This window comes from Hesperophylax consimilis, chromosome 22 (genome assembly GCF_061612785.1).
Source record: "Hesperophylax consimilis isolate HC1 chromosome 22, BYU_Hcon_1.0, whole genome shotgun sequence".
NCBI classification, from domain to species: Eukaryota; Metazoa; Arthropoda; class Insecta; order Trichoptera; family Limnephilidae; genus Hesperophylax; species Hesperophylax consimilis.
In genome coordinates, this window is record NC_142857.1 from 27,112,823 (window position 1) to 27,130,987 (window position 18,165).

Below are 18,165 nucleotides of genomic sequence, written 5' to 3' on the forward strand. Positions count from 1 at the left end.
GGAGGGAGAGGGAGGGTAGTGGGCGTGTGGAGGGAGAGGGAGGGTAGCGGGCGTGTGGAGGGGGAGGGAGGATAGCGGGCGTATGGAGGGGGAGGGAGGATAGCGGGCGTGTGGAGGGAGAGGGAGGGTAGCGGGCGTGTGGAGGGAGAGGGAGGGTAGCGGGCGTGTGGAGGGGGAGGGAGGATAGCGGGCGTGTGGAGGGGGAGGGAGGATAGCGGGCGTATGGAGGGGGAGGGAGGATAGCGGGCGTGTGGAGGGAGAGGGAGGGTAGCGGGCGTGTGGAGGGGGAGGGAGGATAGCGGGCGTATGGAGGGGGGGGGAGGATAGCGGGCGTGTGGAGGGAGAGGAAGGGTAGCGGGCGTGTGGAGTTGGAGGGAGGATAGCGGGCGTATGGAGGGCAAGGGAGGATAGCGGGCGTGTGGAGGGAGAGGGAGGGTAGCGGGCGTGTGGAGGGTAGCGGGCGTGTGGAGTAGGAGGGAGGATAGCGGGCGTGTGGAGGGGGAGGGAGGATAGCGGGCGTGTGGAGGCATAGGGAGGGTAGCGGGCGTGTGGAGGGAGAGGGAGGGTAGCGGGCGTGTGGAGGGGGAGGGAGGATAACGGGCGTATGGAGGGGGAGGGAGGATAGCGGGCGTGTGGAGGGAGAGGGAGGGTAGCGGGCGTGTGGAGGGAGAGGGAGGGTAGCGGGCGTGTGGAGGGGGAGGGAGGATAGCGGGCGTATGGAGGGGGAGGGAGGATAGCGGGCGTGTGGAGGGAGAGGGAGGAGTATACAATAATAATAGAATGAGCAGTATTTTCTTATGAAATTTTCTGGAGGTCGTCTTCCCTCCTGACTAAAAAAGCTTGTGAATTATCGTTTTTTCTCACTAAGATCTTACAGTCCTTTACCCATACAAATCTAAAGCCTGCTTCCCGTGCCTTGCTTTTAACTTTCGAGAGCAGAATCTTATTGTTAATTGTTAAGTGGTTGTTAACATAAATTATTGCTTCTGGTCCGGAATATTTCAGGTTGGTAGTGGTGATCTTCCTGGCCTTCTTAGATAATGCAAGAAATTCCTCCTTTCTCCGTTTGCTTGCAAAACGGATAATTATCGGCTTAACCTGGGCGGACTTGGTAGCCACTCGCGTCACTGTGTCCACATCTTCTGGTTGTAGTTCAAAACCAATCTGCTCGCCTATTTTTTGGCTATGCAGAGTAAGTTTTCTCCCTTCGTCATTGGCACGTTCTTAATTTCGAGGTTTTTCACACGGGAGAGCTGATCGCGCTCGTCCAGTTCGTATCTGAAGATTTCCATGTTCTTCTTGATGGATGCCACCTCCGAAAATAACTTGTCGACAGTCTCCAGTCTCTTCTCAACCGCCTCCACCCTCTTTTCCGTATCGGACATGGCTGCTAGAGCAAACTCGAGGCTCTTCTTTATGTCAGATATCTCCCCCCACATCGGCTTGATGCGAGTGAGCTCGACATCGATTTTGTTGAGCTTCTCCATTATTTCGGCCAGAGAACCAGCCGGTACTGTTTGTGAGGACGCCGCTGGAGTTGCAACTGGAGACCCACTGCGGGCTGCATTACGCATGCACGGCTTCATAATGTTGTTATAATCGGTTCACTTGTTTTGACTGGTCCAAATTGTGTTTATTTTATACACAGATAAACACTGGATTTCACAGCAACTGTCACTTGATCGAAAATAACTTGAAATCACTTATAGAATTAATAAATTAGAACCAACTGTAAAGTTTAAATGTAATCCAAGGAATCACCTCGGATCAGTTATTATTTGATAAATCGGTTTTAAATATAGATTAAATAATTTTTTTGGTAGAGTAAATGCCATGGGTACACAATGTTTATTGTTACGATTATGGCTTATGTATGAAAATGAGATACCGTGTTGCCAAGTCCAACCCTCTAAGAAGGAGGTAGCGCAACACTGCATATTACCCAAAAACAAATCACTCTAGAACTCAAAGCCATTTTTAGAGGTTCTGTACATTTTTTTTACACAATTGTTGTATTTTTATTAATATTTAATGAGCTTTTAAACAATTTAATATTTTTCATCCCCCGGCGTATAGAAAAACATAGTATTTATTTAAAACTTTGCATCTAAAACAGTTGTATTGTGCATCGTGGGGAGTTCTGCCCTTAAAGTCTGGAAAACCAGTGACAAAAGTGCACCAATGAGAAAAAAAAATGCCCGCCGACAAACGGTTAGTGTGCTGCTGGCATTGGAATTTCGCTCTATCTAGAATTTTTTGATATGCGATTTAAACCTGTATGCTATGAGAAAGTGCATACAATTTTTTAACAGAACCGCTTGCACTTGAAATACTTTAGAGTTCATTTACGATTTCTTTCAAAACGGGTCTGGTGTTCCAAAGGTTAAGAGCTCTTTTATGTTGGATTCTTTCAGTTGTGTATGAATTTACTTCATAATTTGGAGACCAAGCTGAGAAATATTATCACCTTTTATTTCTATTATCTATAGAAAAAACAGTTATTTGAATAAACATTTTGTTCTGCAGCCATCCCGAGAGCTGGCCGAGCAGACCTTCAATCAGATAGTGAAGTTCAAGAGGTACCTGGACTCTCCGGTGGTTCGCGAACTGCTGGTCATCGGAGGGGTGAACATTAAGGAGCAAATCGCAGTGCTCAATTCCGGAGTGGACATTGTGGTTGGCACACCTGGTAGAATGGAGGATCTCATTCAAGGAGGTGACATTATTTTATTTCCCCGATTAACCTTTAGTGTCCTGGTCCGCCATCAATAAGTTACGGTGCTCCCATAGCCGCTGTGCCCACATGATGCACAGATGGGGTCTTAAAGAGTCGGCGATGTGTGAATGTGGTGCGGTGCAGACCATCGAACATGTGGTCAACGAATGCCCGCTCCATTCATTCCCCAGCGGGATTGATGAGGTTCACATGGCGATGCGCCGGCTGACACTATTTTCATAATCACTTACTTGTTTATTTTGTAAAATTGTTCAGTCTTGACAGATAATATTATATTTTTTATATACAGGGTTTTTCAATGAGATGTGTTATTTTGAATAGCCCGCTATTTCGGTAGATGTTACTTTTGAAGCTGTCATTTTTTGACATTTGACAAGTAGAAACTACGCCATTAATAAAAATAGAACGATACACGCTTCAACAATGCATTGAAATTATTAAAATTCACTTGAGTGAATTAAATGCAAATCATCTTGAGTGATGAGGCCCATTTCCACCTCGGTGGCTTCGTCAACAAGCAAAATTGTCGCATCTGGGGCTCGGAAAACCCAAGAGTTATTGTTGAAAAGCCTCTCTATCCTCAACGTGTGACTGTTTGGTGCGGTTTATGGTCCGGCAGAGTTACTTTTTCGAAAATGAGGCTGGAGAAACAGTTACGAGATGATTAATGATTTTTTATTGCCTGAATTGGATGGTATTGATCTGGACAACGTTTACTTTCAATAAGATGGCGCTACGTGCCACACAAGCAACGATTGAATACCAAAATAACACCTCTTATTGGAAAACCCTGTATTTATACAAATCGTATATTATAATCTATCCTGTGTCGTTTCCCCAGGATAATTACTTATATTTAAAATTTAATATTTTTTTAGAAATGAGAATTTTTTTAACTCTGACGTTATGTAATGAAGTAATAGGCTGCCTTTACATACATAAGTCGCTCACGTAAGTAACTTATGACAAAATTACCAATGTAAACAACACTGTAAGTCTTGCTGTCGATTTCTTAGCACACTAAAGGTTAGGCTAGTTTTTTTTTGCACAATCTTTGGAGAGTTATGGCCACCTCTAGGTAACAACTCCACTTTTTTTTACATTAACTCCATACAGGAGGCCCTGAAGAAAATCATTTCTCTCAGGGCCTATGTCAACCTTGGGTATGCTGTGTGAAGGGTCTTTTTGGGGAGAGAAATGAGTGAACATGGAATTTCAATACAATTTTGAACCAAAAAGATTTATGTATTATTATCTTCTCCATCAGGATTCCTGGCGCTTACCCACTGCCGCTTCTTCGTGCTGGACGAGGCCGACGGGCTGCTGTCGCAAGGCTTCACCAACATGATCGAGAGTCTACATCGCCAGATTCCCAAGATCACCTCCGACGGCCGGCGCTTGCAGATGATAGTCTGCTCCGCCACGCTGCACAACTTTCAAGTCAAAAAGATGGCGGTATGTACTGTATTATTTTTGTCTTAATTAAACTAAGACTTGTGAGCTTTTAAATTGAATCGAGTTTTAATTTAACTACTGGGATGCTGAGCTCAATACAAACCACCTTGTGTGCCAGCCGTAAAATGGCATTTTTATTTGTTAATTATTCACTGTTGTTTTGAAAAATTATGTTTTTGTAACCTTATTATACTCATACACGGACGCCTTCAAAATGCTTTTATTTCAACCAATAATCATCTCCCCAATATTTACTGGCAGATGTTTATCATTTTGTTTCCAGGAAAAACTCATGCATTTCCCTACCTGGGTGGATCTGAAGGGAGAAGATGCAGTTCCTGACACAGTCCACCACTGTGTTGCCATCGTCGACCCTCAGAAGGATCGCTCCTGGGAAACGCTTCTCAAGAGCAAGTAAGTACAGTATAGTCTCTGTAACAATGCGTGTATATTAGTTGTTTCAATAATAAAATACAACAAATGTTTGGTTGTGAGTGAGGTTATGAAAGCATTCTAATTTTTTACTATTACTTTTGACTGTTTGGAGTATTTTGATGACTGTCTATGTTCCATCCTTGCTACATACTCATACATGTAATGTTTTTGTTTCTTAGGCACCTTCAAACTGATGGTGTTCACGCCATGGACAATATCCGCCCCGGGGTAAACAGTGCAGAATGCCTTTCCGAGGCTGTCAAGATACTGAAGGGGGAATACTGCAAGAGGGCCATAGATGAACACAAAATGGACAGGTATTTACATCAAAATTCACTACTAAATTTAATAATGTTTCCAAAACAGCTTCTAGTTAACTCGAAAAATCATGCACCCTTGTTGATTCTATTGATTAACTGTTATATCTCTGCTTACTTGCAGATTTCTGTGTTGGGAACTCTTTGATAAAGTAAAAGGTTCTTTACAATAATTGCGTTTATTTACGTTACAATAATTTAAGTCTGGATTTAGCTACACTGTTTATTACCGGAGGGTTGGTAATTCTCTGTTTCTAGAAGCTTGTTGTCTTGTCAATAATATCCCACAGGCAATTGCTACACTCTAGCGACATCTGTCAGACTCTGGAGTAAGCTTTCTGACTAGTGCCATCTATCGCTTGAATACCCAACTTTTTACCATACATCAGATTAACAATGATATAATTTCAATTGAATCAAATCCTACGCTATCAGTCTCATTACCAGTTTTCTTTACATAGACACATCCTCAAAATACCCTGGGCAGGTGGAGTAATGTTTATAGATGTAGTTCATGAAAAAGCCAAAGATTGTGACATCGTACTAGATATAAGAATAAGAGAAAATGCTGGAACAACATAACTTTTCTCTATTACCTCTACCCTCCAAAATTCCTCATTGGTTGTGACTAAGTCTCACTTTGTAACTGTTGATATAATTCTAGAGATTTTTCTTTATTTCAGGGCCCTTATCTTCTGCCGCACGAAGAACGACTGTGACAATCTGGAGCGTTATCTCGTCAGCTGTGGCCCACAGTACACATGCGTGTGTCTGCACGGGGACCGCAAGCCGCACGAGCGCAAAGCCAACCTGCAAGCCTTCAAGGACTGCAAGGTGCGCTTCTTCATCTGTACCGACGTGGCCGCCAGAGGGCTGGACATCACCGGATTACCCTTCAGTATGTATTGATTTTAATTCTTTATTATTTGTTCCCTCATTGCTGAGGTTGTGGCCTCCACTCCAAATTGCCTTGGTGAACAAGGCTCCTCTCCCCACGGTCTTGTGCTGCATGGAGAGACGCGGACACTGACGTTCCGGACACCTTTGATGTTCTATCAGTTCAAATCATCGGTAATCTTTCTCTGCTTCTCCTTCTTTCCACTTTGCCACTGACCATGAGCGTCTCAAGGTTTGAGTTCTAAGTTTGGAAAGTGACTTATCTAAAGTATCTCAGGATAAGTTGTCAGCCAACTTTTCGAATAGCGTTATAGAGTCCATGAGCCTGCAAACTCGGCCATCCAGACAAATCGGCAATTATCGAGCACTTAATTGAAACCGGTCATTAATTTGGATTTCTTCCTGAAATAGTGGGAAGACCCAAAATGCATTGAGCACGCCTGATTACTGAGGCAATTGAAATCCACAACAACTCTATTAATATCGATGGGGATGACAGGGCTAAGCTTAATCTTATTTGACGGTTACACCGAACTAAACGCCGAAAGCCATGTTAATTTTCATTCATTATTATACTGAAATACCGGCCCAGAGAGGATTAACTCTTGCAACATGTTACCACTTCTGTATACTTGTACACACACGTCACCACAATCTACACATATGCCCTGATGATGAACAGTGTAATGCTGTCCGAAACATTGTCTTGGCCGTGAAAACCTCAAATCTTACCAGTTTTTTTTTTTGCCTGTTTTGGGAGCCTAGCTCTTCAAAAATGGATATTGATTTTAGTAAACCTTTTTACATCCTAGGGATTGGGCATCCTCTACAAATGTTCTCCACTGGCTTCGGTCCTTAGAGATTCGTCTCCAGTCCTTAGGCCTTCCCGCCCTGCTCCATGGACGTTGCTCGAAACACTGGCTAAAGAAGTAGGAAGCGCAATATGGCATGATAATTCAACAATTAATCACAAAATGTTTATATTTTTTCAGTCATCAATGTGACGCTGCCAGACGATAAGGCCAACTACGTTCACAGAATCGGCAGAGTCGGCCGAGCAGAAAGAATGGGTCTTGCCATTAGTCTTGTATCCAGTGTTCCAGAAAAGGTAAAACATCATAAATGTTCATTACTATTATTATCTCAGAAAGTTTTTTCTTATCTGATAAATCTATTTTTATTTTGTGTGTTGCCGCATTGAAAATAATCGTTTTTATTTTAGGTATGGTATCACGGAGAGTGGTGCCCGTCGCGAGGTAAGAACTGTTCCAACACACAGATCACTGATAAGAATGATAAGAAGGGATGCTGCATCTGGTATAATGAACCTTTGGTAAGAATTACTTTTATTTACTTATTTTAAGTTGCGAGTGTCTCAACGTCAAATACACGATATTACACTTTCATTTGCATGTGAATAATTATTGTTTTTTTTCCCTGCAGTACCTCGGTGAAATAGAGGAGCATCTCCTTGTCACAATTCAACAGGTTGATAAAGACATTAAAGTCCCTTGCAATGATTTTGACGGGAAAGTGACTTACGGAGAAAAGAAGCACAGAACTGGATCTGGTTACAAGGTAATGCGGTGTCACATTATTAAAGTGGTGACTGATGTGAGCAAAATAAACTAATGTTATTATAACGAGCGAATATTTGAACAAACATTCAAGGCAGTCGTCAACTTTAACCCCCCGAGCGATTGCGATAATAATGGAAATATGAGTCCAGCAACCGGGATTTCCGAGCGTTCGATTTGGAAATTTCCCGCCCAATTAAAAAAATCATACCTCCAAATTCTGAATAAGGAGACATACAAACTGATTATAGTATATAGCCAATGAATTCACATATATTTTACAGCTTATCCCATATTTTTAGGATTAATAAAAAAATTATTATGAATGCATGAATTCTGTGTGTCAGTTCCTTTGAAATTGCTATTTGTGGTACTTATTTGGGTCAACATTAAATATTTTCCATTTCTATATATTGTCTATGGCCTACTTAATAATCACAGATACAAATATATATACATTAGCGGCTGTTGTTGCCAATCTTACTGATCAACTGTTGAGCTGACATTTTGGCTCAACACTGCTCAAACACACAACTATGCTCTTTCCAACGGAAAAGTGACGACTGAGCGATCAACCAATTTAAGCAAGCCTACTACTGGATTAAGTTTGCCTCAGTAAATGACTAGTTATAAAAAGTGTCGACAGTGTGAAAAATATTCGCCACGCCAAGACACGGTGGCATTAAAGTCAAGCAAACACTTTTTTAACATCTTACATAAGTTTGTTTAAAAATATAGGTTTATGTATTACAGTATTTAAAAAAACTTATATGCATTATCAATAAATACAATAATTAAGTCTTCAATATTAATTTTACATTGAAATTTTTTTACTTTGTTGTCATTTTATTGTCTATGAAAGTGGGCGGGGCCACTTAAGATAATCAACGGTAAAGATGTTCGGAAACAGGCGAATTGAATGTCACTGAACAAATCACTTGACTGATCGGAGCCTAAGATTGATAGTTCGAAAAGTTGGGAACAACTGCCATAGAAGACCACAAAAACATAAAATGGGAAAGTGTTATCTCAGCTTTCTACTAAAGCAAACTGCAGATCGCGGGAAAGTTTTGAAAAAAAGTAGATAAATTTGGCACATTATGGCAAGCGATCGATCAACAAGGTTTCAGACCTGTCTTAATATGCCAAAAATCGTTTGAGTGGGAATTCTCCTGTTTTGTTTATGATTGAATCTACATATTTTTATTTTTTTCAGAACCACGTTAGTCAACTAGTCCCTGTGGTCAGACAGTTGGCTGATCTCGAATCGCAAGCCCAACTCTATTACCTGAAGGCACATCACAAAACGGCTGCGTAAACTGAAAAAAAAAAACAAACCCCTCCTCGAATAAAGCTTGCTACTAATGTCTTACAAACTGTATTAAAAACATTATTAATGGCTTAACCTGTTCTATTGTTGTCTGTAACCCGTACTGATATGTTTACTACAAGTCTCTGGCCAAATTATTAGCCCACCATTTTTTTTTCTTCCAAACTATGTCTTGAAATATTGCATTTTTTAGCAATAATTTCACTTTGTAAAAGCACATTTTCAGTTAAAAGAAATTTCACAACATTTTATCTTCATTCATGACTTCATTTGTTGTTTTGCACATTTTGTCAAAAAAAAAAGTCGTAAGTTAGCGAAGTAAAAAAATATACAGGGTGTCCCAATTGTCAACTTCATCCATTGGAGGGCTGGTAGGCCGACTTATTTTTGTTAGTTATTGGCATTTTTGTTAAAATAGTCACCTTTGGTTTTTAGAGTGTCACAGCTACAAAATTCAATATTCTAATTTTTTTACTACCCAACCCTAAACTATAATATTTTTTTGCTTTTTGTTCAGTTAAGTTTTCATTGTAATTTTTTTTTAAAGATGTACTGCATTGCATCTACAAGCCCATTGGGCGTTTAAATAAAATTCGGTCAGTGGCCGAGTTGGCATCGCATCTGGTTCCCATTCTCTTAGGGTATTATCTTTGGGCATTGGTTGGGACCATGAGTCGTGAGTTCAATTCCTCGACTGGCTGAGTCCTCCATCACGACACAAGTAACATTTTCAGCTTACTTTGGTGGTAGTAGGTAGATTATTAGTAACCCGGTAACGTTTCTTTCTTTTTTTAAATGTGTTATTTTTAAATCTATAAATGCACTTATTATTGTGAAAGATTTCAAAACAAAATTTTCCATTTACTTACTTATTTTGTAAACATTTGCAACAAAACAATTTAACAAATGTAGGTTGGGCTAATAATAAACTGGTCAAAGGACTGTAATTTATCTACAAAACTATGTAATTGTGTTTATCTTAAAATTATAATGAATTAAATAGAAATGTGTGTCTTCTTGTTTTTTTATTTTTATTTCATTTTAAAAATCTACATTTGACCTTAACTTTTCGATCGGCGATTCTAAATTTTCACTGTGCGCCAGCTGATTCTATTTTTTATAAATTTTACCCTCTTACCAAATAAAGTGTTTATGTATGTACCGTTTGGGTGCCAATCGTCGATTCGTGTTTTAACGAAGATTGCCGATCGTCGATTGCGTCAGTCGTGTTCTGATTCGCGCGTACGTCTGTACGTAAAATTCTCATTTTTTCGAAACGCCTGGACTTCGGGATCCTCCTCCGCGTGATTCTGAACCAATATTCTTTAATAAAACACCTGAAAAATCATTGAAATCCTTGAAAATTCTAAGAATTTATGGGGTTTTAAAAAAATATATAGTTTCATAAAAAATAATGTTTTTTTGGTGGCATTTTACAAGCAACTGTATGAATTTTTTGGCACTCAAACGGTTAAAGTATTATATAATCTACCTGATGCGGTTAAATACTATTTTTATAAATCCCCAGAATAGCCAGTTATTTTCAGAGAAATTATTTAAGATACGCCTGCAAACAAGAGGTTACTTTTTATTTACTAGGGATCAATACCCGGCTTCTCTCTTTCTACTAATTGGAAATTGGGTTGCTTTTCTTTTTTATTAGTTTATCTGCGAATTCTAGGTTATATTATTAGGAATTCTAAAACAAAAAATATTTTGAAGTTATCTTTGTGAAATATCTCGGAATCGAATAGATCGATCACCGATAATTCCGTTTAGTGGTGGGCAGGATCGAAACATCGTTTTAATCGCTCGGAGTTCACCATGAGCAGTAGCTGCGTTTTTGTCTCGGGGGGGTTGATGGGTTTTAGTTCATACTGGTAATGATATGTTTATTTTTTACTTTTACGTTGGCCAATTTATAAATCGGACCGATCGGGAATTTCATATAGGGAACAAACATATATATATATATATATATAACTTTAAGATACATCTCAACCTTAGATCATTAATACAGCGCCCTCGAGTTGATTATTCGCAAAAATGTTTAATTTATTATTTCTTTATTATTTACCTTCCCAACTTATAAGTCGGAATGCCTTTTTTACACATACTAAATTTTTGACAATCGATTCCTTGTTCGATGACGTTTCAAAACGATTGTCTCGAACTGTGATTTCGAATGATTTTTGACAGAATTGGTTTGTCAACTAACAATGAATCGAAATATTTCGTTGGTCAAAAAGGATTGAGTAAATCATCGATTGTACCAATCGCTATTTTAGATTGTGCCCATCACTACGTCGAATTCTAAAACCATAGATAAAGTAAGTCAATTCGGTTTATTTATGGTCAATCGCATATTTTTTCTGAAGTTGACGTTTCCGCAATAGTTTTCATAATGTTGAAACAATTTGCTAATATCTCTATAAATCAAGTCAGAAATTATGCGTTTAAAAGTAATTTGAAAATTAAATGGATACGTCCAGAGAAAATATCATGCGTCAAACCAATAAAGAGTGGAGACTTAGAATCTATGCCAGAAAGACCTCTTGAAGATATTGTATTATGTTTCAAAGATTCAAAAGAGCTTGAAACGTACGTATTAGATAATTTAATTTGCCTTTATTTTTAAAAACTTCGGTTCATTAGTTTTCTTATCGCATATACTTACGCGATAATCTCGAAACAAAAATACGAAAAATGAGGTTATGTTCTCAATGCAATTCTTGTTGTTTTCGCCATTTAGGTGTATTACACTGGGGTGACTTGTTCAAAATTATCAACAATAACGTCACTATAATGACACGCATGTGAATGGTGTAAGAAGTCGGCGACACTCCAGAAATATATGGCATGACTCGGAATCAAATACTTGACTCGGATCATGTCATATGTTGTGTATAACAGAAGATATATTATGTTTGAATGGCTTTGAACCAGGGAGTGTGTGCTGAGGCGTTTTGTGGCGTTCTAACTTCCCTGCCTACCCCTGCGGAGAAATGGCGTGGCAATTTATAACATTATGATTATTATTTCAGAGCTGATGAGGCGGTGAGGAAGCTGTGTTCGATTGGTCACCACGGACACAAGTATTCGTACCAACTCCTGAAAAAAGAATTAGTAGAGAGGGTCAAACGCCATCAGTATGATGAGACCTCCCGTGAAGTGATACGTAAGATATCTCTAAAACAAAACATCTTCATAATCATTAAATGTTGCGGCTGGAAGTTACTCTATTGTTATTATTATTATAGTTGAACAAAAACTGATGATTGCTAAACTGTTCTCAGTTTGGCAAGTAAATATCTTACAATACGTTGTAGGCAGACAGTTGATGGCCTATTTTGATTGCCTAGCTCTTCCAGAAAAGATATATTGGTTTACCTGGCTGCTCGTGGAATCTGAACGTATTCCTCTAGCGCCACATTTCGAGAAACCGTTTTATGACTACGTAAACTTTATTTCTTGTTTCAGTTGCTGTTATGACAGCAAAAATAAGACACTTTCAGCGACATTTAGAAGTAAATCCCAGAGAGAATACAGCTAAGGTAAGTTAGGAACCTATGGTATCCCCAATTGGGGTTGTTGTGACAATAAAGGGAATGAGATGTTGGGAAGTACCTGACTACCTGACGAATCACAGGCCACGTTTAATACGATTTTTTTTTTAAATAAAACCTGTTTATTTACCTTAATTACTACAAAAGGCAACTATCTGCATTGGGAAGTTTTTCATTTTAATGTTTTTTTTTTTTTTTTCCATTATTTCTGGCTTTCACCCTTCAAGGGTGTTCTTGGCCATCATTTAAAATTATTGAGAAAGGTGTATTGAAAGGTGAATTTAAATATTAATTTTATTTAAATAGGCAACTAATTTTTATTTAAGTAAAATGAAAATTCGCTTTCGTTGTATGGAATGAAAGCCATTTACAATAATTTCTGTTAATGATATTTTCTTATATTGGTATTCAAGATTCTACACGAGTGGCTATTCTAAGATCATGGCCGACTTGAATATAATAAAATATTATTCATTTTTCAAAGTTCCCGCAAAATAGTGCCTACCATATGCATAAATTATTTATTTAGGTATTATTATTTTATTTAACTTAACCTAACCTTATCTAACCTAAAAAACATGCCTAAAAATTTATTTTATTTTAAGAATTCCGCCAAAATAGTACCTACGTAATATGCACAGATTGAATGGTAATAACATCTTTTCTAGCCATTCATATAGAAGCAGGAATACCAACATAAGAAAATGTAACATGGACAAAAGTTACTATAAAAGTGAATTGTCATTTTACAGGGCGATGCACTATGTAGTAATTTAAAATCATGTGTTTTTGGTTTGAAAATTTGGTCGCCTAGAAATGTTTCAAATGCTTTAATTAAATACTGCGAGTAGAATACATCCTGGCCTTTGAAATAATCGAGTATTTTTTTATAAGTCTTTTTATAAGCCCAGAAAAAAATAATGTATAGGCCTATGAAAACTGCTTTAAAGTTCAAAATCTCCTACTTACGAACCCATTTTCGGTTATGGTTTTATTGAATAATGTGGCAATTTAAGTTATTTATAAAATGATCGAAAAACATTTAAATATTTGTGCGTGAACATCCAAAAATAAAATAAAAGGCACTTTTTGGCCATGTTTTTTTCTTGCATAAATCAAAACAAGTGGATGGTGTGATGCGGGAATTTAAGCCTTATTGCCATCTACGTATGGTGTGTTATTGATAGCGGCTCGATTCAAAATATTATACGACGTAGTGCATCGCCTTAATTGAGAATTAGAATGTCAAAATTAAAAATTTCCCAAATGCAGATAGTTGCCTTTTATAGTAATTAAGGTGAATCAAAAGGTTTTATTTAAAAAAAAACGTATTAAGCTGACCAGTGGCCAGCGATCCCAAATAATTGCCGTCATTTCAGGCGATGTTTCGATTCTGAATGGTGTTTTTACACCAGGGTCAATCCGCACCAAATCATCCAGAAAATTTTGGATTTGTCACCCACCATCTCAGATTTTGATGAAACTTTAAATTTTTAATCCTTCCATATAGATAAGAAAATATACCAAATTTTACCTTCCTACCTCAACTCGTTTTTTTTTTATGGGCAGTTGAAGTTTGGGCAAAATAAGCGTTTTTACATATTCCGAGCACTCCGGAAGAGCTTGTACCTTCAATGAAAAAAAATTGTATCTTTGTCATTTATAGTGCAAATGCAATGAAAAATTTCAATATTATCAAGAAAACTATGCTGATTGCAGAAAAAAATAAATAAACCCTTTACATTTATCTACTTGACTTAAAAAAATTACCAAAAGTAATTTTTTAAGTAATTTTTGGGACGGAAAAGGTACTTTATAAAAAAGCAATATCTCGGGAAGGTACAGTGTTAATGAAGTAATTTTTTTTTTTATTCATATCTACAAATAGCATAGAATCACATACAAAAATAAAATTCATGGCATTTTACTTGCTTCAATAAATAAAATCCATTTTAAACTTTTTTCAAACTTTTTGTAATTTTTTTTTTATTCTTATCTACAATAAACATAGTACAACCTAAAAAAATAAAACTCCTGGTATTTTGTGTGCTTCACAGTGTAGAAACGTTTTTAAAATGAGAAATCTTAATCATACAGAATTGTTCTAGGTTTAATTACTTCATTAACACTGTACCTTCCCGAGATATTGCTTTTTTGTAAAGTACCTTTTCCGTCCCAAAAATTACTTAAAAAATTACTTTTGGTAATTTTTTAAAGTCAAGTAGATAAATGTAAAGGGTTTATTTATTTTTTTCTGCAATCAGCATAGTTTTCTTGATAATATTGAAAATTTTCATTGCATTTGCACTATAAATGACAAAGATACAATTTTTTTTCATTGAAGGTACAAGCTCTTCCGGAGTGCTCGGAATATGTAAAAACGCTTATTTTGCCCAAACTTCAACTGCCCATAAAAAAAAAACGAGTTGAGGTAGGAAGGTAAAATTTGGTATATTTTCTTATCTATATGGAAGGATTAAAAATTTAAAGTTTCATCAAAATCTGAGATGGTGGGTGACATGGCCTGGATGATTTGGTGCGGATTGACCCACCAGCGCGATACTGAGAGCATCTACCATTCTGTTGCCATGCAAATTACACATCAGGGATTTTTTTTGTAATTTCTTTAATTTAAAGTGGATAATTATGACACTTTGTATAATGTGTACTATTTGGAATGTTTCCAGGTTTTGTGTAAGGAGTTGATAGACAAGAGGAAAAAGTACCTTAAGTTTCTGAGGAGATGGGACTACAAACGATTCGAGTGGATTTTGGAGAAACTATCCCTCGAATACAAAGCACCAGCAAGGTAACATATATTATATCCCTAGATTAGTACACATGGTATGTAGTTTGTTTTTTTTCTTTTAACGCCTCTGGTATATTCTGTCAGAAGGTCAGAGTATTTCTGCTTTGCAATAAAATTCAAATAAATGGAATATTTCTTATATCATATTTTTTTTTTTTTTTTTTTTTTTTATAGTGAATACCTCACAAGAGTCCCAACTGCTCCCGTCTGGAGCCAGTGAGACTATGGCATCCCCAATTGGGGGATGTTGTGAGGCTGAAGGTAAGTGGGGAAGGGAAAGAGGAAGGTGGGGAAGTACCTGGCTATTCAGATCTAGTCACTAAACACGGCTAAAGCCATTTGGAGCAACGTTTTAATTCTGAATGGTGGTCTTACACCAGGGCGATACTGGTAGTATCTTCCACTCTGGGAAGATACTACCAGTATCGCCCATATATGGACGTATCAGAAAAATAAAAACTGTTTTTAAAAAATAATGAAATATGCTTTCAGATTTTATTATTAGAAATGAACATGGGTTTTCCAATAAGAGGTGTTATTTTGAATAGCCCGCTATTTCGCTAGATGTTACTTTTGAGCTGTAATTTTTTGACATTTGACAAGTAGAAACTACGCCATTAATAAAAATGGAACGATATAGGCTTCAACAACGCATTGAAATTATTAAAATTCACTTGAGTGAATCAAATGCAAATCATCTTGAGCAATGAGGCCCATTTCCACCTCGGTGGCTTCGTCAACAAGCAAAATTGTCGCATCTGGGACTCAGAAAACCCAAGAGTTATTGTTGAAAAGCCTCTCTATCCTCAACGTGTGACTGTTTGGTACGGTTTATGGTCCGGCGGAGTCATTGGACCTTACTTTTTCGAAAATGAGGCTGGAGCAACAGTTATTGTGAATGGATTGCGCTATCGAGAGATGATTAATGATTTTTTATGGCCGGAATTGGATGGTATTGATCTGGACAACTTTTAATTTCAACAAGACGGCGCTACGTGCCACACAAGCAACGAAACCATTGATCTTTTACGATTGAATATCAAAATAACACCTATTATTGGAAAACCCTAATATTTGAAATACAAAAATTTGCAAACATAAAAAGTTTAAAAATAGCTCATAATTTTTTTTAACTAAAATTACTGATAATTAACAAAAATAAAAACACACATTTTAATAAACAAATTTTTTATAAAAGTTTTTGTTCATGATTATAAAAAAATTCACAAAATTTCATAATTTTTTTTCAAAGTGCAGTCAGAAACTTTGGTTTCATAGAGATTTTCATTTTAATTCTGTGATGTGATGGGGTTAAAAGAAAGACTAGAAATAATCTGACAATATTTAATGTTCAGCACCCAAAAATATACCACTTTGTAATCTGATAACGCAAGAATGTAAAATAACGCATTAGGTTGTTTAGGTGGAAATAAGGCCCCTGTGCGTAGATGCGATTTGCAGTATTATGAGTTAATGCTGTTGGTGATACACGATTTGCGCACGGTTTCACACTAATTAATAATGGTTTATTGCCCACATTTGTTCACATTTTGGGAAGTGAAAGATTTTATTTATCTGTGTTGCACTTTGTGTGTAATAAGCCCCGTTTTTTTGTTCAGTTTCTTCCACTGGATTACGAGGAAAGAGTCCCTGACTAAGCTGACCGATATCCACTGCGAGGAGATAAAGAAGAAGAAGATGGAGGAATATAAGGCGGTGCTGATAGCGCAGCGGGAGAAGCTGCTGAAAGAGTTCCAGTTGGACCTCAGTGACGAGGACCACCAGGCCATGTTCCAGAAGTTGACCGTGGAAACTCAGCTGCGCCTCACAGACCAAAATGCAATTCAAGAAAAGCAGATTTAAGTTTATCATTCTGGCTTTTATAGTTCATTAGTTAATAAATTATATATAAAATAATAATATTTTATTTGATACCTTCTCATCATACGGATTCTTCTCCTTTTTTAAAATTTGGTAATTATTCGGGATCGCTGGCCACAGCTAATACGTTGTATGGGATGACAGCCATTTCTAATAATTTCTATCAATTGGTACTCCTGATTCTACATAAGTGGCTAGAAAATGAACGGCTAGAGACAATCGAATAACGTAAATTAAAAAATATATATAATGTATTTTAACACATTGTCGTCGGGACACGGCCTTTGCCGTTTTTCGCGGACTGTCGGTCAACTGCAGGACACGGCAAATGCCGTTTTTGTCGACTGTCGGTTTTTGGCAGGAAACGGCATTATATGGGTTTGTTATCAGCGTAAAATACCATGATTCATAAGTGGAATGGGCTCTTCAATTAGGCGAGGCAACCACAAAAGACTCTTTTTTGACAAGAAGCAATTAAACATATATAAGTTATTAAGTGTGCGCTTTCGACCTTAGGCGACACTGTTCAATTTACGCGATCAGATTTCACATATCCAGCGATTGTAAAATTGCAGGCATGGCAAATATATATTAGTATTTATTATATAACTATATGATATGAATAAACATGTTATCTTTTACTTGGAATTTTCAAATATTGAATATTGAATGCTATTTACTGAATTAATATCAGGTTTTTATATTCAGCTTTGAAATGTGGTGAAATTATGATGTAATCAAAGCAATTATAATTTATTTTTGATGATCAAATGTCATATATGATTTCTTTGAAAATTTCAATTGAAAATATTATTTGGTTTAGAAATTGTGTCAATTTTAGGAAAGCGATATATTTATGCGCTAATTGCGAAAAACACCCGCTATAGGATAGAGTCTATTGTTTGAAGCGCCCGACTACAATGTGTTAATATTCAGACAAAATAGTAACCTAACCTAACCTAAAAAGCATAAATTATTTATTTAGGTATTATTTTTAAATTTCACCTAACCCAAACTTTTTTGAAATATTCCTTTATTTATAAAGCATGTTTAACATTTATTTTATTTTTCGAGTTCGGTCAAAATAGTACCTACCTAATTGGCATAGAAAAAATTCTAGCCACTCATATGGTATTAGGAATACCAACATAAGAAAATGTC

General features: G+C 37.1%; 2 protein-coding genes across 2 annotated transcripts in view; both read left to right on the forward strand.

The window, feature by feature from the left end:
- The window catches only part of Ddx1 (ATP-dependent RNA helicase Ddx1), a 28,615-nt gene extending 18,853 nt beyond the window's left edge, over positions 1-9,762 (forward strand). The window contains exons 5-13 of the mRNA XM_089645472.1: positions 2,527-2,716; positions 4,005-4,192; positions 4,476-4,606; positions 4,807-4,944; positions 5,628-5,842; positions 6,834-6,949; positions 7,064-7,174; positions 7,285-7,419; positions 8,635-9,762. Of these exons, the coding sequence (XP_089501598.1) occupies positions 2,527-2,716; positions 4,005-4,192; positions 4,476-4,606; positions 4,807-4,944; positions 5,628-5,842; positions 6,834-6,949; positions 7,064-7,174; positions 7,285-7,419; positions 8,635-8,736 (1,326 nt within the window). The 3' untranslated portion in view covers positions 8,737-9,762. The remainder of the gene's footprint in view (positions 1-2,526; positions 2,717-4,004; positions 4,193-4,475; positions 4,607-4,806; positions 4,945-5,627; positions 5,843-6,833; positions 6,950-7,063; positions 7,175-7,284; positions 7,420-8,634) is intronic.
- Positions 9,763-11,080: 1,318 nt separating this feature from the next.
- Positions 11,081-17,044, forward strand: bonsai (28S ribosomal protein S15, mitochondrial). The gene is made up of 5 exons (XM_089644963.1): positions 11,081-11,349; positions 11,793-11,926; positions 12,229-12,302; positions 15,002-15,123; positions 16,743-17,044. Exons 1-5 carry the CDS (start codon positions 11,153-11,155, stop codon positions 16,984-16,986), a joined length of 771 nt encoding a protein of 256 aa, XP_089501089.1. The 5' UTR covers positions 11,081-11,152; the 3' UTR covers positions 16,987-17,044.
- Positions 17,045-18,165: the final 1,121 nt, after the last annotated feature.

Excerpts from the sequence above, each read along its gene's own strand:
- bonsai (XM_089644963.1), top strand. The coding sequence starts at position 11,153 with ATGTTGAAACAATTTGCTAATATCTCTATAAATCAAGTCAGAAATTAT. Across the intron at positions 11,350-11,792 it reads GATTCAAAAGAGCTTGAAAC|AGCTGATGAGGCGGTGAGGA; the intron begins GTACGTATTAGA and ends TTATTATTTCAG. Across the intron at positions 11,927-12,228 it reads GACCTCCCGTGAAGTGATAC|TTGCTGTTATGACAGCAAAA; the intron begins GTAAGATATCTC and ends TTCTTGTTTCAG.